This window comes from Aspergillus fischeri, genomic scaffold (assembly GCF_000149645.3).
Source record: "Aspergillus fischeri NRRL 181 1099437636251 genomic scaffold, whole genome shotgun sequence".
In the NCBI taxonomy this organism is placed as follows: domain Eukaryota; kingdom Fungi; phylum Ascomycota; class Eurotiomycetes; order Eurotiales; family Aspergillaceae; genus Aspergillus; species Aspergillus fischeri.
Genome location: NW_001509769.1, coordinates 19054 through 43516, shown reverse-complemented (window position 1 = coordinate 43516; position 24463 = coordinate 19054). Strand labels below are relative to the sequence as shown.

Below are 24463 nucleotides of genomic sequence, written 5' to 3'. Positions count from 1 at the left end.
CAGGTCTAATGCAATTCCACTCTTATGCCTGAGTTTTCTGGCAGGAGAGTCAAGGATGAGAAATCCGACGCTTTAGTCTGCCAAGGTGCGATCTCATTTCAAGCATTCTCTAATTCTCAATACTACGTACTAACATATACCTATCTCATATACTTCTCGTCCGCGTCAACAGCGTACTGGGGAGACCAAAGACAAAAACGAACCACTCCTCAGAAATGGTATTATCTTCGTCAGCGGCATTTTGGCTTCTTGCCATTGTCAGTGCTATGGCTTCATGATCAGACCCCACCGTGTGGGTTTTGTTAAGTACAGTACCATGGTACGCGCAATCAACCAGTTGACCCTCACGACATTAATGCCCATGGTTTTGATGTAATCGCCGCCGTCGGCTTTGTTGAGGAGTGGTGCGAAAAGCCTCGTCAAACCGATGCTGACCCCAAAGACCTTGGGCTCCTTGCAGGGGCCAGTATTGACATGAACCAAACGGATAGGTTCTTCCCCATCTGCGGTGACTCGATTCTCAGCCTGTCAATTCAACGAAGTGGCATTCTCCAAGCAACAATAGAATCAATCATGCCACAATTCATTTGAAAGCAACCAGAGTAGGGTTGAGTAGTACAAACTAACAAGTCTAAAAAATCCAGGAATATTGGTGAACTTCTAACAGATCCAAGAAATGTGTCGAAAATGCCAACAGGGGTACAGCGACCTAAGTTGACGGTTCCACAGGATATCACCCACGGGATGCACAGTGTCGCTCCCATTGAGTCAAAGTATTCTTCTCCATTGTCCAGTGACGCACCAGTATTAAACTTCGATAGTACCCTAATATCACGGTACCCAGTATCGCTTGCCCTATTCAAACAAATGATACACAAAGAGGTTTCAACTGGCCACGAATAATCTCAAATCTGCTAGAGATAATTTTTGCAACTCTGCAAGATTCTAGCCAATGGAGACGCCATCTCAGTAGCAGCCCAATACAATTTTGCCCATATAACTATTCTCGCCGTCCGGATCGGTGTTGTGGAGTGTCCAAGACAGTCCTGAATTATTCTCCACTGCCATGGTCTGGATTGCGTCCGCCATCATCGTCGCAAGAACATCGGTACCAACATGATGAAGCAGACCATTACCATTCCAATACCGGCCGGCGTTGATCGTCCACCAGAAGTTCACGCCCCCGACCGAGAGGGACCCTGTTGCAAATGTACCTTCATTTGTCCCAGCCGTAGCCATAATAGCTCTCTCAGCATCCAGACCAGCAGAATATACAAGGCCAATCAGAGGCACCTGTCCATCGTTGGCTTCTGAAAGTGTAACGGATTGGACCGTAGTGTAGTCATATGCGAGAGCAGAATAGAATTGCAGCCCATTTTCCAAGCTTTGATAATGCTTGACAAGAGACTGAGAAGCAGAGGCCTCAGACAGTGCTGCGTATTCTACGTTTTAATTAACGAGCTGCCCAATTCATCATTTATTCAACAGGCTTGCAAGACTCTCTCACCCTTTGGAACAGCGGGCTGAAATGGCGCTGCCGCTATGGTTTCGGCAGCCACAAGCAAAAAGATGGTCGAGAGCGGAAGACGCATGATAATAGAAGTAAGAAGATATCTTGATATCTGGGGTTTCTGGGTCTGGAATGCTGTTACTGCTTGAGATTGTCATGAACCTTCAAGGAACCTGGATAATGGACATACAGTCTCTATTTATATCGTCCTGAATCCTTTGCTCTATTCCACGCCTTTCTAGCGAAAGGACGCGAATGTCTTCTTGAAGCATCATCTATCTTACTTCTCAGTGGCTGGAACTAGTCACCATATCAAATTGCTGACTGACATGAGCCAAATCGTTAGCAATCATACCAATGAGGGTCGAATCGGTCAAGTTCATGCTCTTAGTGGGTAAAGATTTCCCCCCTGTCTATTGGGCATTCATCTTAGTCGCGCGACTAGCTCGATTTGCTCGCTCTAGTAAAGAAGCGAGTCGCAAGGGCGTAGCACCCACCCAATTATCTGCTACTTTCGTTAGTACCTAGTTGGGTTGATAACACACCGGCGAACCGCAGTACTTGCATCATTATTCTTTTCTTTCCTCTAGTTTGCTTCATTGATTCTGTACTTTCCGCCTTGTTTTCACCCCTCTGTTGAAGCGGACCTGAAATGTCTGGACCTGAATAGTATCCACTGACTAGCTCTGTCCATATTACTATTCAAAGATAAAAATGCCTCTTGCAGTAGAAGATATAGTACAGAGACTGACTAGAATCTCTTCGTTGGAATGGCAACTTATGCACGTCTACTAGTATGGGTGGCTGTGAAGTCTGTAACCATATAGCGTTCGGTCAAAGCGCGAGAGGAGATCCACAAGGAGTTCGGAGCACAAGCCACATGAGACTAAACACAACCACAAACGCCGGGAGTGTCAAAGCTAAGCTTAGTTTCTTTTAAAAATAGCGGTGGATGTCATCGCGTAATCTGAGCCACCATCAGATCTCTGTTTAGCAAGCAGATGCCCGGAAGGGGCCAGCTTGTGCAGCTTGCCGGCGGCTATCGAATGCATTGAGCGTTTGAAAGAGAAAACTTGAATCCAATACAATCCAGTACTACCCTAGACAGTGCCGACGACTACTATTAACATCAGGTGGAGTGCAGTCCACCTATTCTACTAGACTAAATCTGGGTGCTATATTTATTTTAGCTGCACCGGCGCAGTACTAGTCTCTCAACTTCACAAGGCTGATTCCGCCGGTCATACACTGACGCCAGGGGTGAAGAAGAAAATTGCTAGGCTACAACGCTATAGCGCAGGTGCTCACTACCACTACGATATAAGTAGCCTAAGATCTACATATAATTAATTCAGCAGTTCTCCTCGAAACCTATTCCATCCACAGAACACCAAGAGCTAAACAGCGCAAAACCCACCACCCTTATCTGTCGTGCCACCCCTTTTTTAATATTGATTGATCATGTCAAACAAAGAGGACACCCGAGAACAGACCACGCCTATCCTTCGTTTAAGAGACAAGACTCTAAACGAGCCGAACACGCCCAGGATCTCGCCCCATCCGAGGGATGGGCCGTGGATGCGAGACCCACGCGGCCTAAAAAATGAGTTAAGGGTCAAGTCACCCGACAAAAGGCCTGTAGTAGGGGTCACCATGGACGAATTCCGAGCTTCCTTCAAAGCGGAACGAGAGCGGTCACTCAGAATCGCCAGGGAACTCGCAGCAGAGAAGAGGCTCGGCGAGATGGAAATCCAAATGTTCGTTACGATGTGGCGATCAGTTGATATGACGCGGACGGAAGGCTGGACAGACGATGAGATCGAATCAGCCTTAGAAAAATACTATACTGGTGCTCAGTAGTATGTAGCCCCTACCTATCCAAGTTGCGATCAAGTAGTCGAACCTTGGTATTATTCCGACACTAACTCCACAAAGCTACCTCACGCCCAACAATATCGCAACCCCCAGGATGATTGAGCAGTTTGGTGCCGATTGGGGATTGAACGCCCGAGGTATTTACTACCGCCATTTTTATTCTCCGGGGTGGGTTACGTCCGATCACGATCTCTGGCTACCGTCACTTGGTGGCATCGATTGGAATCATTTCAGTGAGTCCAGTCGCCGCTCGAGAGCAGAAACTTTCCTCAAGCATGTTCTCAACAATGAAAGATGGAAGAAGAGCGAATATGCATGGGAAGCCGACGCCTGGACGGATGTTTTCGGTCAGATGAAGAATGACCCAGTTCTGGCCGTGTCAGTTTCCCTATTGCTGCAGCCTCAGCATCTGATCTAACGAGCCCAGAGATAAGCATGAATACAACACCGTTAAACTGAAGAGAGACCCTGTGTCATGTTTATTGGTGGGTGAGCCTAAGCTCATCAAGAGAATCCCAGATGCAACATTCGGGCTTGCAACCTTCAAACCGAAAGACTACCAAAACATTTTAGCAGAATGGGATTTGGACCATGACCGCCTTGAAGCACTCCTACTTCATCGACATTGCGGCCTTATTTCTGATCCACGCTGGGGCTACGCAGATCTTGCATTCCCTTTCGCAGTCTATGAGGCTAAGGGATGGGGTGGCGATGCTCGAGAAGCACGTCAGCAGGGATGTTCAGCAGGAGCTGTATATCTCGATATGCTAGATAGTCTTGCGCGGCAGCCAGGGAAGGTTGGAGAAAAGAATAGAGTATATCAATCAACAAAGAGCCGCAGCAACAACCAAGTCTTCGTCTTTACCTCATTTGGAGCCCACTGGCATATCCTGGTTGGCTACAAACGACCGCGGCAGGAAAGGGAGTATGCCGGACATGAAGGATTCAGTGAGTCCGTTTATGTGAGTCTGACCAAGAATTAGCTTTAGTGGCGAGTTTACCTGACCTTGGGATCATAGGTTTTCCAGAGAATCTGGAGCGGTCGTGTGGTGACTATACAGAAAGCCTGGGAACTCCTGTCGCTAGTTGATCAGATACACCTCTGGGGAGCAACCGATTTCCGAAATTCCGTCATCCAACGTCTGAAACAATGGCATGAATTCGGCAGGAGATCTTATGCCAATGATGTTGATTTTGTGGTCTCAAAGCTCAGAACACACAGAGTCATGCGAGATGGGAAAGAGTATCTTTGCATACCCGCGGCTTGCCTACAACTTCCAGACTGGGCCAACCGTCTCTCGGAGGAAATTCGGGGCAAGTTACTTGAAAGAGTTTCGTTCCACTTCTACGAAGCCTACCAAAGAGACCTTTCGGCTCTGAGTGATCAATGGCCTTCTGTGATTAGATGCTTATTCGAAGACTGTGGTCCACCGGGCACTCCAGGATATCCCATTCTGTCCAAGGAAGAGATGCTAGAGCACTACCGCGAGATCCACGGGAAAGACGATGAAGCAATAGCTGACCTCAAGCGCCTTTGGGGCGAAGCAGAAGCGATTGATAACAATAACAATCCACTACAGGTAAGAAAAAGAAAGAGATCAGGGAGTGGAGAACCTGGACCATGCACGAAGCGGTCGTGATGTCTGCTATGTGACTATGGATGCATAGATATCAGTTCAAGGCAGGATAAATCCTTATGCACTGAGTAAGATTATATTATACGAATTAGCTAATAGGTAATCTATTTATGATAGTCAATGACACGGGAGGAGGTAGCAGGTTTAATGTCCAGGCAAAGATGTCATGGGACAATATTCGCGTGGATTTTCTCAGGATTTGGAGGTAGGTATATATCCCAACACAGTCACTGTGTGCCCATTCACTGGTAATCTGAGAATTTCATGTGCGATTCAACAACACGAAACAGTAAAAGCAGCATTCAGGCGGTCACATGGCCATAGGGTCAGGAAGAAAGGGAAAAGGGGTGGTTTAGGTTAAAGGCTGTTCTCAGCACTAGCTATGGTTCACCTATAGATACATTAACACAACACTCGACTGAGACCAGAATGGTATGCCTATTTCCCGGCAAAGGACAATGTTAGCCCGCACTTCTTCTTAAGAGCACCGTGACTCTCATTGCACTGTCAAAGCTACTCTGTCTTATAGTCGTCCAGGTGACCATCATCGATGATGATAAGACCATCGTTAGGGTTCGTGTGAATAGGCTCGTGCTTAAGTTCTTTTTCACGCTTCTGGTGGAGGCCCTTTAAGAAGCGGTCAGTGACATCGTCTAGAAGCCGAAGATTTGAACTCACATCCGAAGGAGTCGTAACATAGGTACCATCGAACTGCGCGCTCCCCTGGCCAGATGCCATCTGGGAAGCGTTAGGCACATACGCATCAGGAGGCAGATCGCGGGCGTGCTTGGCAAGAGGGACTGCATCCGCAGCGGCAAGAAGGGCTGCCAGAAAGAGAGCTTGCATGCTTTTCATCTTTAGGGCTTGGAGATTTGGGCAGAGGATAATGGTCGGAGAGTAGAAGATGATGCGGACGAGATCACAACGGTAACTCAAGGCGATCCAGTCAGCTTTATACTCTACTGCCTTTGACTCAGCTGTGCATCTCCGGTTATATAGGCCCCATGGATCCATTAGTTTCTCCTATGGTAGCATCATTAGACATTAATGTCTTTGAGCCGAACCTATCATGTTTGTCTTTTCTGCTCGCTCGTCTTACCACTTCGTTATGAGGGATTTAGAAAATTCAATGTCTCACTAGCTAAATGTCATGCAATAGTCCTAATGCATCCATTGCTTCCCTATCTAGTCGAATGCTGTAACATCGGGTCAAAGAATATTGCCATGATAACGGGTCCCTACTCTCTCTTTGTCGCCTGTCATTACGGGCTTCTACCCACATTACTATGTACTACACAAAAGACATGCCCGCCCGGATTTCCCTCTGTTATTATTGCACCATATCCTGCAAGGGATCGCTCGGACGATCTACGGAGTATTTGAGAGGAATAGAGAGACGTAGCAGCCGAGCCGGCCATGCCACCAACGCCCAGCATGCCCCGGGGCACCAGTGTGAGTGGCGCGCGAAACCGCCAGAGTTGTCCCCCGTTCGAACCACATGTAAGCTCGGACGGTGGTGTTGAGATCTGCCGTACCTTCTCAAGTTCCCCACTGAAGGGATCTGGCGCTGGCCAGATAGGGCCGTCGGCGCATTTGCCAGCGGAGCCGTTCCACCCTTTGCGGGCATGTGAATGAAAATGGCCCCCACGCAAAAGCGCTACATACCGGCAAATTAGGTAAATTCGGAGTTTTAGAGACAAATAACTCATTTTTTTATCCCGTTTATATTACCTTTGACAATTTGTTGTGAATACATCGTCGGGCCTTCTCTATTGGCCGTCGAGTATCCCAATTGCAATTGGACTTGTACTCAACTACTTCTAACAACATCTCGCTAAGCTTGCCTCTACCGCTTAACACACCCTCCATTCACGCTATGCTACCCTGTCGCGCAAGTTGACCAGCCGGTCAAGAGGCGATTTGAAAAGCGAGGACGATGATACAGTGGAATTGGGTGCCATTTTAGCTTGGGGACAACGCGAGCAGGTGTTGCTAGTGGGCCAGTATTTTGCGGCGTGCGGCGGCAAGTACTGCTCTCGCAACCTCCAGCTACATGTTGTGACGGGATCACAGTATCACCCTTTTCGTCGGATCTAAAGTGCCCGTATCGTATACCTGGGAATTGGTTTGATTGGATTGCGACGAGGACAATCTATCCTATTTGTTTTGTCATTTATGTACGGAGTTAGAAGGTATAAAGCCTGTTGCACCTTACGGTCTTCAATTTGACAGCGTAAAGCATCAGAGTCAATGAAAAATGCGATGAAAACCTGGCCAGTCGTCCGTAGATTTCTCGCTTCTGTCCAGCTCCCATCGTCCTCGCCGGCCAATTAGTAGCGCGTCTGCCCTGCACGGCGGGTAAATGTCAATTCCTTTATCATCCCATCCTATGGGCTGGGTATCGGGCCCAGCCGCAGGTATGAACCATCTGCAACGGCCAGCCTGATTAGATTGCTGGTTGATCAGGTAGCCAGAGGTGACGCAATAGGAGCACTTGGTTCCTTCGATGTGCAGGATGCAGGATGCTACGGTTGAGGTCAACGGCAAATGATCCACACCCCAACAGAGGGCCTGGGTCAGGCCCAGGGACAGGGCATCGGTCTGAGGGACAGGTAAGAGAGAAACGCTTCATAGAAACGTCTCGTGGCGAGTACCTGTCAATAGTGGAAGTGGTCAGTTTGCATATGATCGGGTCATACTAGCTATCTCCAGTGACTATGTCAGCTCAGGGCTTCTGCTACCCCCTTGCCCAGCTCGACTTCTGCTGAAAGCCCCCTTCGATTGATCGGAATTTGACCAGGCCAACCAGGGTGAAAAGCCTATTGACCCGGAGCCGTCGGGTGTGGATGATAAAATCACCCACCTTTCCCTTGCCCAACCGTAGCATATGCGCGAAATCGCACTTCATCTCGATATTGAGTTGATTTTTGATACTGGTCAAAGAAAAACTAACCAGAGTCCCAGAGTCTGCTTGGATGACCAGTCAATCGCCCCCCAGGGGAAGCTGCCCATTCTACCGTAAGGAACGACCGCCGAGCATCTGGATTTCCTTCCTTCGTACAGAGCGACACCATAACATAGCAGTTTCTTAATGAGACGACGATTACTACTTTGTGAATCAGAAGCACCAAGGATCATGCATGAGTGATCGATATAATCGGTTGGTTGGTTGGTTGGTTGGTTGGTTGGTTGGTTGATGTCATTTACGCTGACCCCTCGCCATGAAAGCGATATGCAGCCTACCACAACTATATATGTCTGCGTACGTACATGTAGAGTGTACCACTTCCTGAAAAAGAACTTAGAGCCTCGTCAAGGCCTGCCGTGGCCTAACTGCCGTTCCCATTGTTAGGCTGCCCTCGTGGCGTGCGACTCCAAAACCGCTGTGACGCCTCGGCGAAATCCAAAACAGCCTTGACCGTCTTCGCCCTTGAGACGGTGTCTGGTTTACCTTTCTTACCTTCGGTCGAGCCTCCCAGCAGACTTGAGACGCTACTGAACGCGCCCCCTACTTCCCTCTGTAACTCCCTTCGAATGTCCCTCAGATCCAGACAGTCCACTAGCACATGGGTGACAGTCTCTTGTGCGCCACACACGCACAGGTCGTTGTCGCGGAAGCAAAAGGCTTTAGCGTAGGTGGATACCAATTATGGCCTGTGTGTAGCTGTGTTAATAGGTACACTTAGTTCCTGGGCAGGCTCCCATATAGCTTCCTTGTGTAGGTTGCTGGCAGGGTGCTGTTGATCTTTCGTAGGTGACCACCTTTGTTGGATGACCTCCATTCCTGTTCCCACTGATTGAGGATATTGCCGCGGAGGCGCGCGCTCTCCCTCAAAAGTAGTGGGCAGAAGGGGTGTGTTTTGCCTGGGCGCGCGGCATCCTTGGCCAGTCAATCCGCAGCGTCATTTCCAGGGTTATCACAGTGCCCTGGCACCCATTGAAGGCGCAGTGAGATTCCCTCTGTTTGGACTTCTGTGGCAGCTTGGAGGATTGCATGGATGATCTGCTGTCCAGATTTGTTCCTCAGATTTTGAGTTGCCTGCAAGGCTGATCGGCTATCACACAGAATTGTCGCTGTTTTTCGTCCCCTTTCTAAGCTTCTCAAGAGCTGATGGGCAACTTTAAACACCATGCTAACAGCATAGAATATACCAATAAGCTCCGCTACATGAACTGACCAGCAATCCATTGGTCCCACTTGAATTTATTAAGATTCAACAGTCTCCAAGTTGCTGTCGAGTGCCACAACAGCAGCGCCTAGGTGACCCTCGCGTCCTGAGGCATCTGAGTAGACAACAATGTCTGATGTGGACTGTGTGGTTTCAGCTCGCTCCACAGCTGTTTCTTAGTCTGATCCAACCTCAATCTCCGCGAAGGGTTCAGCTCGCCACGGTGGCAGGGGACTTAGGTCAATTATTTCTAGTTCATCCAATCTTTGTAGGTCCATAGTCTTTAGAGCTTCTGCCAGTGGGAACTGAGTGTAGTTTCCAATATTATTCCTTTGTCTCTGAGCTCGGAGGAGCGCACTCCAGATAGGGTGATTACAAGGTAGGGTGTGGAGTCTCGTGATAGTATATTATGCTCGGCGGCGGAGGCAGAGGTGTGTTAGAAGGACATATGCTTCCACTTCTAGAGTGGTGGACGCTACTGTCCTGAACGCTGACAGGATACAGATCAGAGGGGCCCTTTGTACTGTGTTTAGGTGGCGTAGGTGGGTTTTATCATGTAGAGGGTCATGCCAGACTGTTAACACATAGTCTACCACTGGTGTGACGCATGCTTGGTAAATTTGTCGCATCTGTTCTGGGTGTAGATGTCGTAGTCTAGCCAGAGCGATGGTCACCTTATTAGCATGTTTGATGGCTTACTGGATATGCTCTTTCCACCACAGCTCATGGTTGAAGATCACACCCAGTAGCTTCGCCGTGGGTGATGGTTTGATAGTTTTCCTGTTTATGACTACTTGCCCTTGTAGTTGCTCACTTCTTCTCCTGGTGATATGGATAAGCTCAGTCTTCTCAGTTGCGAAGCAGGAGCCAGTCTGTTGCGCCCATGCTTTGATGTGAGGAATATCCTCTAACTGGATTTTGGCTAAGTTCTCTTCGGCTGAGCGGCCTACTCGCCAGCAGAAGTAGTCATCAATAAAGGCTGATGCGCCACCATGAAATGTGACCGGTTGGTCGACCAGATCAGAGTTGAAGAATGTGAACAGAATGGGTGAGAGGGGTGAGCCCTGCGCTAGTCCTGCGTTGACTAGCGGGGCGACCTTGGTATGGAAGTCATTAAATCCTATATTAGCGAAGCAGTCGCTCATAAAGCTTGCAATCCACTTTCTAGCGACAGCTGGGATTCCCTTTGCTCAGAGGTGGGTGTTAAGGCTGATTTTGTTGACACTGTTAAAGGCCCCTTTCAGATCAAATGTGATGAGTGTCATTACTGCATGTTTGTACCAAGCTTGGTCAATTACATTAGAAAGGGCTAGCAGGGCTTGTTCAGTGGTCCTGCCCGGTCGCCCTCCAAATTATGTATTAGGTAGTAAGCCATACTTCTCAGCAAGGTATGATAGTTGTTGAGCCATGACTGCCTCAAGAAGGAGTGAGATCAGCTGATAGGCCCCAGGGATTAAGTAGTCTGGCTTCCCAGGTTTCCCCAACACCATGATCTTTGCTCTCCGCCATCGTTTCAGGTGGTGCCCTAGTTCAATTAATGCTGTGAAAATTCTGGTGATGAGCTTTCCTATATACTTCCACAGGTGTTTCTACATGAGTGTTAGTAGACTGTCTTCGCCCGGTGCTGTGGAGCTTTTGGTTGCTTTAAGAGATTGCTGGACTTCTAGTTCTGTGATTAGTGGCCAGGGTAGCTCCAACAGGGCCTGGATTGGTGGGTCTTTGAGGGGTTGGTCCATTTTGGGGAAGAAAGTGTCCAGAAATGCTTGTGTTTTGTCTTTGTTCTCCACCAGTTCATTAGAATTAACATGCAAGGCCGGAACGCAACCCCAGGTCTTTCATATAGGTAGCAGCTTTCCATAGCATTCCTTCCCCAGCTCCATCTAGGAACTGTTTCCAGTGTGACTTTTTGACTTTTTCAATAGTATGGGTCCATGCTTGACGCTTTTGCTGCATCTCTTAGAAGAGGGTCACTGAGTGTGTGTAGTCTCGCCCATATTCCACACAGCTCTCTTGCCTTTTCTGATGTAAGCAGTTAACCTCGGTCTGTTAGTCTTTAAGGTCTGGCGTGAACCAGTGTTTGGAATAGGGGGTTGGGCGTTGGTTTGGGGTGTGGTTCTCCACAGCGGATATCATGATATCCATGAGACATTTGACTATCTTATCTAGAGCTGGTCTTGTTCTGATCTTTTTCCATGGGCCCATCTGCTGGAGCACTTCAGCTCTGATCTTGTCCTAATCTGCCTGTTTATATGCTTTCCTCATCTTAGCGGTGGGCTTGTGATAGGGTTTAAGGCTCCATTCTGAATATGTTGATTGGTGGCCTAACCCATAGTTTTTATGGTAAAGGTGACATTTGATGAGCAGGCCCAGTTGGTCCATTATAGTCAGATCAATAGTCGTGCTTTTTCCTGGGTTGTTAAGGGGCCAGAAGGTCGCTGTACCTTGAGGCAGGCAGGTTTATAGATTATGCTCTTAGAAGAAGGTGATAAGTTTGCATACATCTTTAATAAATCTCAGTTGAATATAGTTGCCGCCCTACATTGGGTGATGATGGTTGAAATCTCCTGATAGGATGACGGTCGTGGACCGCCGGTCATCCCACCGGGTGATTAAAATTGTGTTTTGAATTGCTGTGAGCATGGGTTCTGCTGATCCTTCATCAGGGGTGTATAACGGGACAGAAGGGAGGTAAACAGAAAATAGGAGAATCTGGGAGTCAGCAGTCCAGATCTTGATGGCGGTAATGTCTGGGTGTTCGCACTGAATCTGCTAGTGTGAGGAGGTTGATAGGTTGCAGTTAACATATATGAGGCTGCGAAACCAAACTACGTCTGTGTTAATGGTTGGTTAGTATAGCCACCATGCACTGTGATTAACATGTGTTTGATAGCTAGTGACAGACGGTTCCTGGATCAAGAGAACATCCAGGTTCTGGCTCTGGTGGTCGTTGATGAGCGCTTCCATCCTTGGCCCTGATTTCATGATGTTCAACTGTAGTACGCGTAGGTTGGTCTCTAACATTAAGAGGGGTTGAAAGTTGCGTGGGTCAGACACTGATGATTACTGGTTGGATGCTCACCGCTGCAGTCAAGGCATCGCGGCTGTACGCCAGATGGGCAGTGTTCACAAAGGTGTTGGCTGGCACAGTGGCTATAACATGGTGTCTCCTTGCATGACCATGCCAGGTGTCTGAACTATTGGCACCAGAAGCATCTCTTTTTCTTAATCTCATGGCGTTCCACGCTGCTAATCTGTCTTTGGCCAATAAGGAGACCATTGTTAAGGATGTATTCAGCTCCCTCTGCAGAGTCAAACCAGATGCTAAGTGATGTGAATTTCCCTAGCGCTTTATCCTTCCGCTTAAGCCAAGCCAACTCTTTGATTTGACATCCCTGCTCCGCTAAGTTGTTTTCTTCCATGATCTTCGCGATGGCCTCTGTATTGGCATTTTCCAAATCAAAGTCTTCTGTCAGGGTACAGTGTACGATGACGCCAAACCTTGGCTTTACCAGTTTTGTGTTATTTCCTAGTTCATTCAACCATTCAGTGTCGTTTCAAGCAGCTTCTGCCGATGCTTGGTCCTTAAAGTGGATCATATATCCAGTTTTAGTGGTACTAATCCTGGCAACCTGTGCATCTTGCGTAGCTGGTGCACTCAGCAGGGCTGTATGAATGTAGGAGTTCGCGGAGTCAGTGGGGAGGTATCAGCTGAAGGCGTTCCCATCATTAGCCTCGTTGTCCTCTGGATCTACGAATGCCTGCTGGGTGCTGATCCAGACACACTTCTGGTTCTTGTTAGGGCGTTGGTAGCTTGGCTGAGGGTTTGCATTGCCCGAGCTGGCTGCTACAGCGGCCCATGATCTAGCTGAGGGTGCTGGTGGGGAACTATTGAGTTATGCACGCAAGGCTTTGACTTCTTCATGGAGCTTCTGGTTCTGTTCATAAAGTACATTTTGGTTGTGTTTGACCTCCTGTAGCTCGGCTTTGGTAGATTCAATGAGTGTGGTTTGGCAGTGGATGATGTCCTTCAGGTCGTTGATAAGCTTCCACACCTCCCTAGTGGTGATCTGGCTAGTGCCCTCTTCAGGAGCATAGTTCTCATTGAGTTGTCCTCTCTTTCTTGTGACTCGTGTTGGGATGTTAGTCACCCTAGGCTGGAAATCCTCAATGGAGAAATTGGTGGTCTCCTGGGTGTTTGTGGGCGTGGCCTTGGGATGCCCTGCGGGTGGGTCCGCCATTGGTCTGTGGTTAGTTCCCGCTCGGCACACAACAATAGTATCAACCACAATGCAGTTCTCGTTGATGATACTGTTGTAATCAATACTGATAAGCCTCCAGTGATTGATACAGTTGCATTCCGATTGATATAATCATTCTCAAAATCGGTTTGACCGACAAACATTTGATAATTATTTTCCTGACCCGCTGCCAAGACCTTTGTCTGAATATTTTATTGGAGCCGTCACCTCTTAAATGAGGGCCACTGTAATTTTCTTTTTGTATTAGTACGGAAGAATTACAATACATAACAGAGTGGGTCATCTCATTCGTCCCCTACCCATCATTATGCAAACTACAAAATCTAATGTAATCCACAACCGAGCAAACCACCCAACAGAGCGAGCCACCTGAACATGATTTTTGCCGTGGTCAAAAGCCATGAGAGATCTTTACTACGGAATCAAACCAAAGCAAAAATTATTTGAATATTTAAATTATCTAGGTCTACTAGGACAGCTTGTTCTAATATGACCAACTTAATGGCAATTACTACATCATGATGGCGCACGCTTCTTAGGAACTCTTACTGGTTCCATCGCCTGTATAGCTTCTTGGGCAAGTTGCTGGCCTTCAGCACCTGTCAGAGCACCTCCAGTAGCAATAAAAGATCTAGGGGTTGCGCGCTTTCGCTTCTGCTTCTCATTTGCTGCGCGCAGCCCTTTTATCTCCTGATCTAGGAGAAGGACCTTGTGCATAGTAGATTCAGCTGCCTTTGCGAGCTGACGGATAGCCTCAGTTGGAGGACTTTGGGAGTTGCACTGAATAAGCTGCTTGATAAGCTCCATCTGCCTTTGCACCTCAGTAGTAGTATAAGGTGTCTTTGCAGTCCATTCGATATCTGCAGGTCCATAAGCAGTACTAGGGGGTGTGATATTCTTGATAGTAAGCTTATCTAGTACCCTTTAGGGGTCCAAAGGAACTAAACCAGAAGCTGCAAATCCACTGCAGATATTCTTTGATGATAAGGCCTTTCTTGATTCTCTATAAAGATCAAGAAAGTTTTCCTTGTCAATGTGATGAATGCCATTTTGAATGCTTCTCATCACCTCTATCCCATATGCCTCCTTTAGGGGTGCAAAGCAGCCAACATCAAGAGGTTGCAGTTTATCAGATGAATGAGAAGGCATATAAAGAGGGATGATTTGATGATTCTTGCAGAAAAGATCAAACTCTGCAGATTTATGGCTAGCATGGCTATCAAGAATTAAAAGCTAATATCTCCCTTATGTATGCGATGCAGTATGCTTTTGAAAGACCTTTTCTAACCATAAAACTCCAAGGTCATTATTCGTCCACCCATTATCACTCAGGCCGATTAGCCAGTCAGGGTTGATATCTTGATACCATTGAGATTGGTGGACCTTGCCGGAGAAGATGATCATAGGGGGGAGAGGCCATCCAGAGGCATTGATGCATTCAATGACAGTGACCCATTCGCGATTCCCTGGCTGTATAGCTCGTACGCGGCTTGTTCAATGACAGGATGCAGTAATGACCTTTGCTGTATGGGCTACACCCATTTGAAAGCCAGTCTCATCAAAGTTGTAGATATCTTGTTCAACAATACCATATTTTACTATGGTATTCTTAACAAGATTAAACCATTAGTTGATGACTTCTGGGTCCTCACATTTCGCACGCTGGTAATCATATTTGCGGGTATATTTTGATATAAGATCATCATGCCGTTTGATATTATTATTATTATTATTATTAATTTCATTCACGCGTCTGTCAGCCCTATCGGCCGAGTGGCGGCAGGTCCCTGCCGGCGGCTGGGTACGCCGCTACTACCTTACATACACTTGATCCACAGCGAGCATGAATTCGTCCCTAATACCCCTGTAGATGCGCCCAGTGTAATGCCCGTTGCTCCTATCTTCGCGTCTAGATGATCCAACCACCCCGAGGGGTGTCTAGCCTAGTGTTCTCCCTCGTCAAATAAGCCCTGCAAGCGAGCCGTGGCGGTACACAGGTTAGGGGTCGCCACCCGTATTGCTAACCCGGAATGTGTCTGGTAAGCCCTGGAACTGGCCTAGGAGCCTCGTAGCAATCATGAAGCGGGCGGCTCGCCGTACTGACTCAGGCTCGCGAAGCAGGCGAGCGTAGTCAGTCTCCCGTGAGTGCTGCCAGACCGTACGGAGCCGGAGCCCCGCGTAGGTCGGGCAGGCGATCAGTATATGCTGAACATCTTGACGGCCTAGGCCGCAGGTACAGTCCACCGTGGGCATCGCCCCGAACGAGCCGAGATAGCTTGCCAGTGTGATCTTACCAGTCTGCATCTGTATCACCACTGAGCTGGCCGCGCGCTTCAAGCCCACATGGAGCTGGAGCACAGCGCGGCTTGGGGCCGTAAAGATTCTCCGTAGGGCTGCGCCATGAGCATGATTGGCCCAGAACCGGTGCCAGTGCTCCCTCATCGAGGCCCGGAGGCGGCGGCGTAGTGAGGCGTAGAGCACTGGCCCTGCCGGCTCGCCGTCACCCTCTGCCGCGTCCTTGGCCAGGCGATCAGCTCGTTCGTTGCCGTAGACCCCCTCGTGCCCGGGGAGCCACTGCAGCCGCACCCGCCACCCGTCAGCGAGCAGGTGATCCAGTAGCCTGACGATCTGCCTGATGTAGTACTGCCCGGAGGAGCCCTTCGGCTCCGCGCTGGCCCGTATGGCGGCTTGGTTGTCCGTGAAGATGGTGATCTGGCGCTCCCTCTGGGGGTTCAGAAATTGGTTGACAGGGCTCTCCGCGCGCGCAGTTAGATGTAGGGCCATCTCCACGCCGCAAAGCTCCGCTGCGTAAACTGTATGTGAGTCCAGCGAGCCGAGCCGGCACGCCCGGCTCCCCAGGGGTGATACCACCGCCGCGCCGACCCCTTTGTCGGTCCCGCTCCCGTCCGTGTAGGCGATGATTGTGCTTGGGCCGCAGACCCCAGCGAGCACCTTGCGGTGCTCCCCTAGGGCCTGCTCCCGGGTATCTGCAATCGCGATGTCAGGTGGCTGCCACCAGGGGCTGACCACAAACGGCTCGATCGTTTCGATATCGGTAGGAGAGACATCGAGCTGGCCCCGAAGCCGACGCTCCAGGCGCTCCAGCGGGGAAGTCAGGGGGTCCCTATCGGGGTCCGCATACCGTGAGCCCGCCGGCCTGCGGCCCAATGAGCGTATGGCATGCAATTCGCGGCGCAATGGTGACGTCATCAGCCGAGCACACGCCTCCTCCGCCGTACGGGCGAGATTCAGCATCGCCGGCGGCACGTCAAGGCAGACCTCCAGGGCCGCGCGGGCTGTTGTGCGAAAGGCACCGGCGATGCGGTACAGGGCCTGATACTGGATTGATTCCATCGCCTTGCGGACTGCTGTGTCGGCACCTTTGAAGCCGAAGCCCCCCCGGATATACCAGGTTGAGCATGCGTACGTGATCTGCGGCCATAGCACCGCGGTGTACATACGCCGGAGGTGCAGCAGGCCTACCCCCCAGGTCGAGCCCGCGATGGAGCTGAGTGCTGAGATAAGGTGAGCCGCCTTCCTCCGGATACGATCCACATGCGCCGCGCCGGTGAGGTTCTCATCGAGATAGACGCCCAGGTATTTCAAAATCGGGTCCGGCGTGACCTCGGTGTCACGGAACCGGGCCCCCGGGTCCAGCGGGCCTAGGGGCCTCGGTATACCGCGGCGGCGAGACCAGAGATGGATGAGGCCGTACTTGGCTGGGTTGAATCGGGAGGCATGTCGCGCCTCCCAGCGTTCCGCAATGGCGTGTATTCGCTCAAGCCGGCGGCAGTTCGCCAGGGCCGACTTGCTCCAAACTAGTATGCAGATGTCATCGATATAGCCCGTGACCATGACCTGGCCGGGGAAGGCTGCGTGTATCTCATCGATCAGATCGGCGTTGTAGAGTAGGTATAGTATCGGGGAGAGCGGGGAGCCCTGAGGGATGCCCGTGTCCACCCTATACCGGCCCATGGGGCCCTCCAGCAGAACCAACGTGGTCCAGCGCTCAGTAAGGAAGCTCGCTATCCAGTTGACGATATCGGTGGGGATGCGCCGCTTGCGTAGGTTGTGGAGAAGCCGCTGGTGAGACACATTATCAAACGCGCCGGAGACGTCTAGGGTGAGCAGGCTCGCGACTCGGTCATCAGCGCGCCAGGCCGCGTGCACCCGTTCTAGCAGCAGATGGATGGCATGCTCGCACGAACGGCCGCGCCGCCCCCCAACGTGGTTGGTGGGGAGAAGCCCGTAGGCTTCCACCAGGTAGCTCATCCGCGTGGCGATGACGGCTTCCAGCGCCTTCCCTATTGTACTAAGCAGCGCGATAGGTCGGTACGCCTTAGGGGTCGTGTAGTCCGGCTTTCCTGGCTTGCGAATTACCACAGTGGTTGATTCACGGAAGTGCTTGGGGCAGTAGCCTAGCGAGAGGCAGGCGTTGAAGAGGTGCGTCAGATAGGGCCCAACCACTGGGAGAGCGCTGTGGATCGCGGCGTTCGGAATACCATCTGGGCCTGGCGCCTTAAGGGGCGCCGCGTGCTTGACTGCGCGGGTGATTTCCTCCTCAGTCACTGGGGGCATTGGCGCCAGAGACAACAGGGGTTGGGCGGCTCGCGGTCCCTGTGGCAAAGCCTTAACAAGTCCGGTCGATTCCAGTACCATCTTCTACCTGGCACTTCCTACTCAGATAGTGATTTTACCCGTCCCTATTGGCAGAACCCCGGCCCAAAAGGTTCTGCTGCTGCAAAACATCTCTGGAGTTTGCACCTTAAGCTAGCCGCAAGGGCGATAGTATTATGGGCGATACCGCGCCAGGAAGCTCCTGGGGACCTGAGTACGAGTCAGGCATAATACTCTCCCTCTCTAGGCCAACCGACATGCGCATCCGTCCTCTCGAGCCATCATAGGGTCTCCGCAAGCCTAGCTAGTAGAGTATGTTGGCGATACCACATGGCTGCGGTCCAAGTACGAGTTGGAAGCATAGATGCCGGCGATACCACACAGCCATGGCCCAGGTACGAGCTGGGAACATATCATTTGTAGCGCCCTCTGGTCACCACCATGATGCTACGGCCCGCTACTTCAAAGAAGTAGTTTCCCGTTACTGCTAGTAGTCTCCCTCTAGCAGCCGACCATGTCTTGCAGAGGCCATTACCAGCAGCATCCAGCCGGCACACTGCTAGTAGAGTAGGCCCTACTAACCTAGCTCAGTTCCCACCATATGCTTTGATACTCTGGAGCGGTGCGCTGTAACTATACAGGAAATAGGTGGTCCGGTCTCGGTGTAGGCCTTGCCTTTAACACATCCGGCACTACCATCCTGCCAGCCTTAACAACTTCCATTACTCTAGAGAGCACTTAGGCTTTGTTCTCTCCCTCGCTGAGACAGGTTTTCTGCATCAGTCCCAGAGCTAGCTGAACTCGAGGGTGCCCTGTCACTCCACTAGAACAGCTTTGTGTCGGGTGGTTCTCATATCCCAGTATCCCCCTAGCGATCACTAACTCCTTCCGGAGTACCTAGGCACCTTTTTGATAAGCATCTAAAAGTTTCACGCATTGCCTCAACCAGTCTTTCGAAAGGTCACCCCGCAGGGAGGATTTTGGCATGTATTTTACATCCCTTACACGGATGGTGCTGATAATTCCTGATGCTAGGCATTTTCAGAGCTTCGGCCTAGGCGCCATGATTATAAATCCTAGATATAAGCTGCTGCTAGTAGGTGGAGCTTGGCATTTTCAGGATCCCGGCCTAGGCGCCATGTTTGTAAAGCCTAGATATGGACCTCTGCTAACAGCTTTTTCCTCATTCTGACTTTTATCATCAACATACTACTGCTTAGCTAGACTGCTAGTGCTTGACTAGCAGTTAAGTTCGCAGCAGCCCATATAGGCATCCCAGCCTGTTATGGTAAGCAGTGGTCGGTAACGAGTTAACAAGGTGTATACGCCAAACGCGCCAAGAAAGCCGCGTGTGGAGCACGTGCCAGAAAAACGCGTACACAACCACCACGCCCCTTTTTCGAGATATACCGCGACGAATAATCTCCGTACCCATTTGCTCACCCATGACGGCATCAAACTGGAAGAGGGCCTGGTTGGTGGACGTGTCACACAGAAGGAAATGGATAAAGCAATCAGGAGGTAATGCCAACTGATTACAGAGTACTTGGGAACTGATTAGGAACTGCTTAGATTTCTACAAAAGTCTTTTCTCTGGTGCGGAACCCCAGAAGCCAGCAGAGGGTAGTGCTTCTAGCGCTCAAACTGCTAGTCCTTCTACTCCCACCCTGCCCATGAAGAAGGACGGTACTGTAAGTAGTTCTGAACTACTTCTAAAGTGCTCAATAACTGGCTGCTAACTGCTTAGGTTCATGTGACTAATATGCGCAAGAAAGTTGTTGAGCTTGGGCATAAGGTACCTTGTGACTCTTGTGGAAAGCGCAATGACTGCTGCAAGGACGTGAACAAATGTGATTATTTTATTCTCTTTAATTGTGGTTCAGTCTGCCCGACTCCTGCGTCTCAGGTGGACACAGAGGATGAACTAGGTGCTGAGGCCTGAACTAGTTTATAACTAGTTTGCAAGCAGTTAATAGTCTTTTCATTTTTCATAGTTAATAAGTATTGCGGGTTACTTCTTAAAAGAGTAGTAGGTTAAAGAGAAGGGTTAAGTAATTAAAAACTGATTAGAAAACAGTTGCTTTATAATATTAGTGAAAGTAAACTCTAAGAGTAAGTGTGCGGAAATATATATATATAAAGTGGTAAAGACTTAGTAATCATTAACCAGTTACTAAGTAGTTATAAACTAGTTATTAACTACTTCATTGTCGCTCCTGCATTTGAATTCGCCGCTCCATAAGATCTAGTTCTAACTTCTCATTCTCAAGCTGCTTCAGGCGAATTTCCTCCTCCTGTTTTTTTAGTTCTATTTCCATTTTTCGAAGCTCAAGCTCCTGACGTCTCTGCTCTAAATTTAGTGCATTTGTTGAGGCAACACGACGAAGCGCCTGTGAAGATTGTATAGACCTAATTAGTTAGTAAGTACTAAAGAAGTACTTCCTAAGCACTTAGAGATACTTACTCATTATCTTCTCTTTGAGAGGAAGACCTTGAGACAGCTGGTCTTTCACTACCTCTAAGTGATTGTGAAGTACTTTGGGCTGCAGAAGTACTTGAGGATATTGAGCGTCGGCGCTTACGGCCTCCTAAAGTAACTAGTTAGTAATTACTTGGTAACTAGTTAGACATTTACTTACTTTCTCGACTCATATGCCGTAGGTAATTTGCCTCCATATTTGATGTCCGATAAGAATGATGAATATTTAGCTGCTGGAAATTTTGATACTGTAAGATCTCATCCTTATCCAGTTTAGCAGAACTATAAATATTAGTATTTCTTAATGTAAGTGCTTAGGAAGTGGTTAGAAAGTACTTACTTCTTTACTGCCTCAAGTAATGTTAGATACTTTCCAGAGGCATATGACTTTTGATGTGATTGCTCAACTGCATTAGTATGATTGCGTAATAAATCAAAATAATAAGGTTGAATCTTAGAGCATGCTTTATTTAAGCCTGCTTTGATTACTGGACTTTTTTTCTGCTGTGCCCAGTTCCCAACATTCTGATTTTCATACTCTAATAAGTGGTTAGTAAGTGCTTAATAGGTACTTAGTAAGGGGGTAAATACTGATTAGTAGCTCAAGTAATTCATCATACTCAGCCTCTGATTTACAGTCTAATAGACTCATCATCCAGCTCCAAAGAGGGGTTCCCTGACTTCTAGTACCAAGTACCTTTAAAATTGATCGTTGAAAATGAACACGGCAGAATAGAATTATATGTTCTAACTGCCATGTTACATCTCGGTGTTGAGGATCAATCTCAGAGAGATATCGGCCCAGACCTTAACCAGTTACGAACTGCTTTAGAAACACTTAGAAACTACTTACCTGAGTATTGTTTGGAGTCCATATCAACAATAATACCATATATTCCAGAGCCATGAATAGGGTCAAATAAGACTGGCTGTTGCAAAACCTTCTGAATCATAGTAAAGACCCTTTTAAAGAGTAGATAATACCCTTCAGCAGAATCCAGACTCGTGAAGACTCGAAGTAATGTAATAACTGTTTAAGGACTACTTAGTAACTAGTTACTAAGTAATTAGGAATACTTACTTTTGCTTTGGTCAGGTAGAAATGTTGCAAAAAGCACCTCATTCATATCCTTTGAGCGAATCCGCTTGAAAGACATATCTACCTCAAATGAAGAAAGCTTAGCTAGAAGCTGAATCTGCTCTTTATAGGCACATAAAACCATAGTGCCTTGGGAGTCATGAAACACCTCCTGGACATAGCTCTAGATTCTAGATAAGTATATAAAAACTAGTTTCTAACTGCTTGGCAAGTACTTACCTTTATATGTTGGTCCATCCTTTGCAGAAATATAAGCCCATTAATATCCTGACCATTTGGATATGAAAGCAGCCGTTGTTTCTGAATAATTGCAGTAATTCTATCCTTATTACAGAAGCTAGAGTGAATCTCTGCTAGTGTAGAAGCATTATACTGCTCACAGAAGGCTTCAAGCTGGGGACTTCGAAGGAATTGTGCTATACCAGCTAGTTAGTAACTAGTTATTAACCAGTTAATGAGTACTTACCAGTTGTCAGACTTGGGTCCTGAATTTGCTGGATAATCTGCTTAACTGCTTGCAGAATCCGTTCAGGTGGTTTAGTTGGAGGTCGTGGAGGATGCTTATGGACACCGTGAGATGTAAATAAGATATATGGACATTGAGAGATATCCACAGGGATTAAGGCATTAAAGATAACATCGCAGGGGGTATGCTTTAAGCGTCCAGAGCCCTGTGGATGATCACGATCTAAAATAATTAATAACTACTTATAAACTGCTTAAGAACTACTTACCGCAGTACTTTCGTCGGGATGATAGTGGTTCAAAGGAGCCACACTCTTCAGATGATGGTAAGATATCTTTATTAAAAAGATCCTCTAGAAATTCAAGATCAATAGCTGCATGACCTTGAACTGCCCCTCGATGATGCTTTGTTAAGAAATCATATGTTTCATTAACACATCCAATATAGGGGGGATATTCTCCATGTACATTTTTAAGTAGTTAGTAACTAGTTTAAAAGTAGTTAAGAAGTACTTAAACATACCACTTGTGAGTATCTTTTGAAGACTGGCTTGCATGTTGGGAGCTGGTTAAGACAGGCATAGCCCTTATTAAAAAGAGTAATCTTTGAGCGGTAGGTAGCTATAAGCAGTTAGAAACTAGTTCCTAACTAGTTATATTAATATTACCTGTAGGCATTCCGCTTGCGAATATCTGACTCAAGAATTTGAATCTGACGCTGAGATTCCTGAATTTTTTCCCAGATAGCCTCATCAACAGATGTATGATGACAAGATAAAAGAGATGGGCTAAGATATTCACATGCAAGAATACCAGAGCATTTCCAGGTCCATTTTTTAACCTGGCATGATAAGAAAGGACAATAAATAGGACGTTTCTGTCAATAGCTCTGCTTCTTAGCATATTGAATCTAAGTAGTTAGTAAGTACTTATAAAGCACTAGCCTGTACTTACTTCATATGGTATCTGCTCCATTTCAGTCTGTGAGCGTCCCCCTGCTGCAACAACATATGTATATCCATGGATATGACTAGTTGGATACTCTGGAAGGTCATCAATGTACTCAAGTTTGAGTGTTGTAAGGGGAGAGTTCTTTGCATTAGTAAGAGGGATAGGTATGGTTGGTTCCTAACTAGTTAGTAACTGATTAAGAACCGCTTCTCGTAGAAAGGGGAAATATACTTCTATTTCTTGGTCGGTGTTCTCCCATCTAAAGAGGTCATCATCAAGACAGATACTAGGCTCAGTAGGTTCCATCTTTAAACTGCTTAAAAACCAGTTCCTTAAAGAAAATACTGATATGTAAAGATAAAATAAGTGAAGGTAAAATGAATTCTGGCTACTAATGTAAAGTATTAAATAGGTCACGCGAGATCAAGCTGCTGAGTAATTGGCTTGGCGGTCACGTGTTGGGGGTATGGGTCACGCGAGACTTCAGAGTAGCTCAGTTGACCTGTCTACACCCTCGTTTTTTTGGTCGCGTGTCAAGTTCCTGCTGATTAATGGTCCTGGCAATCATGTGATTGCCACGTAAACACGAACCACCCTTGTAAAAGTTTCGATCCACGTCACTAATTTCGACTGCTTTACAACTGCACCTACCATGGCTGCCCTCTCGACCAACGTAAGTCTTTATTGTTTAAAAACCGATAAACAAGTGATTAGAATGCAGAATCTAATTAGTCGATACAGAAGTGGTACAACCGCTACCTGAGTGAGGTGGCTAATGGATGCCTGGAGCTGCCTGTCTACGAAAAGGTGAGTCTCAGTGTCGCCTCACCTTACTCCTAACTAACCACTTACCAACCACTTTCCAACTGTTTGGAATGATGATGGCTCAATCAAGATTTACTATGGGGAGCTCTTCTGCCGTGTGCCTGACTGTTCAAAGGCCCAGGTGAGAATATTTTCAACTGATTTTATAGTCTCATCAACTGATTCTTGACTACTTAGAAAAAATATACTGCAACAAATAACCTTCGCACCCATATTGAAACTCATGAAGATGTGGAATTACAGGAAGGAAATATTGGTGGCCGTGCTGCACAGAAGACAGTTGATGAGGCTGTTAGTAAGTGGCTGTTGAGTGGTTTTGAACTGGCTTACAACTGGTTAACAACTGGTTAAAAATGGGTCAGAGTGGTACAAGGGGCTGTTTACAGGGGTTGAGCCTCAAGATGTTGGTGAAGTAAGTACTTATGCAAATTCCAACTCGGCGCGTGATGTGTGTGTGGATGCAAGTACTCCTCCACTTCCAGTAAAGAAAGATGGCACAGTAAGTAATCTAACTGCCCTTTAACTGCTTGGCAACAGCTTACTCAATACTTCGGTTCATATCACGAACATGCGCAGA

General features: G+C 48.0%; 6 protein-coding genes across 6 annotated transcripts in view, besides 7 other annotated features; 3 read left to right on the top strand and 3 right to left on the bottom strand.

Annotated features, from left to right (window-relative positions):
- Positions 1-264: 264 nt before the first annotated feature.
- Positions 265-1239, bottom strand: NFIA_024050 (uncharacterized protein; the record flags this gene model as incomplete). Its single annotated transcript, XM_001263922.1, has 2 exons — positions 265-525; positions 985-1239. The coding sequence occupies 2 exons, from the start codon at positions 1237-1239 to the stop codon at positions 265-267; spliced, it is 516 nt and encodes a 171-aa protein (XP_001263923.1).
- Positions 1240-2971: 1732 nt separating this feature from the next.
- NFIA_024040 (uncharacterized protein) lies at positions 2972-5025 on the top strand (the record flags this gene model as incomplete). Its single annotated transcript, XM_001263921.1, has 4 exons — positions 2972-3366; positions 3446-3763; positions 3813-4347; positions 4405-5025. 4 exons carry the CDS (start codon positions 2972-2974, stop codon positions 5023-5025), a joined length of 1869 nt encoding a protein of 622 aa, XP_001263922.1.
- A 510-nt stretch (positions 5026-5535) lies between these two features.
- Positions 5536-5877, bottom strand: NFIA_024030 (uncharacterized protein; the record flags this gene model as incomplete). Its single annotated transcript, XM_001263920.1, has 2 exons — positions 5536-5649; positions 5701-5877. The coding sequence occupies 2 exons, from the start codon at positions 5875-5877 to the stop codon at positions 5536-5538; spliced, it is 291 nt and encodes a 96-aa protein (XP_001263921.1).
- Positions 5878-8181: 2304 nt separating this feature from the next.
- Positions 8182-8218: a microsatellite.
- Positions 8183-8218: a microsatellite.
- Positions 8219-8671: 453 nt separating this feature from the next.
- Positions 8672-10993: a mobile genetic element.
- Positions 10994-11072: 79 nt separating this feature from the next.
- Positions 11073-12113: a mobile genetic element.
- Positions 12114-12895: 782 nt separating this feature from the next.
- NFIA_024020 (uncharacterized protein) lies at positions 12896-13429 on the bottom strand (the record flags this gene model as incomplete). The annotated part of the gene is made up of 2 exons (XM_001263919.1): positions 12896-13065; positions 13093-13429. The coding sequence occupies 2 exons, from the start codon at positions 13427-13429 to the stop codon at positions 12896-12898; spliced, it is 507 nt and encodes a 168-aa protein (XP_001263920.1).
- Positions 13430-13996: 567 nt separating this feature from the next.
- Positions 13997-15163: a mobile genetic element.
- A 2-nt stretch (positions 15164-15165) lies between these two features.
- Positions 15166-15188: a microsatellite.
- Positions 15189-15592: 404 nt separating this feature from the next.
- Positions 15593-18073: a mobile genetic element.
- A 1495-nt stretch (positions 18074-19568) lies between these two features.
- Positions 19569-20009, top strand: NFIA_024010 (uncharacterized protein; the record flags this gene model as incomplete). Its single annotated transcript, XM_001263918.1, has 4 exons — positions 19569-19588; positions 19653-19758; positions 19815-19862; positions 19974-20009. 4 exons carry the CDS (start codon positions 19569-19571, stop codon positions 20007-20009), a joined length of 210 nt encoding a protein of 69 aa, XP_001263919.1.
- A 3704-nt stretch (positions 20010-23713) lies between these two features.
- NFIA_023900 (uncharacterized protein) overlaps positions 23714-24463 on the top strand; it is a gene marked incomplete at both ends in the record, with an annotated part of 864 nt that continues 114 nt past the window's right edge. The window contains 5 exons of the mRNA XM_001263917.1: positions 23714-23734; positions 23794-23868; positions 24064-24181; positions 24249-24336; positions 24424-24463. The exon at positions 24424-24463 is cut by the window's right edge and continues 114 nt beyond it. Of these exons, the coding sequence (XP_001263918.1) occupies positions 23714-23734; positions 23794-23868; positions 24064-24181; positions 24249-24336; positions 24424-24463 (342 nt within the window). The remainder of the gene's footprint in view (positions 23735-23793; positions 23869-24063; positions 24182-24248; positions 24337-24423) is intronic.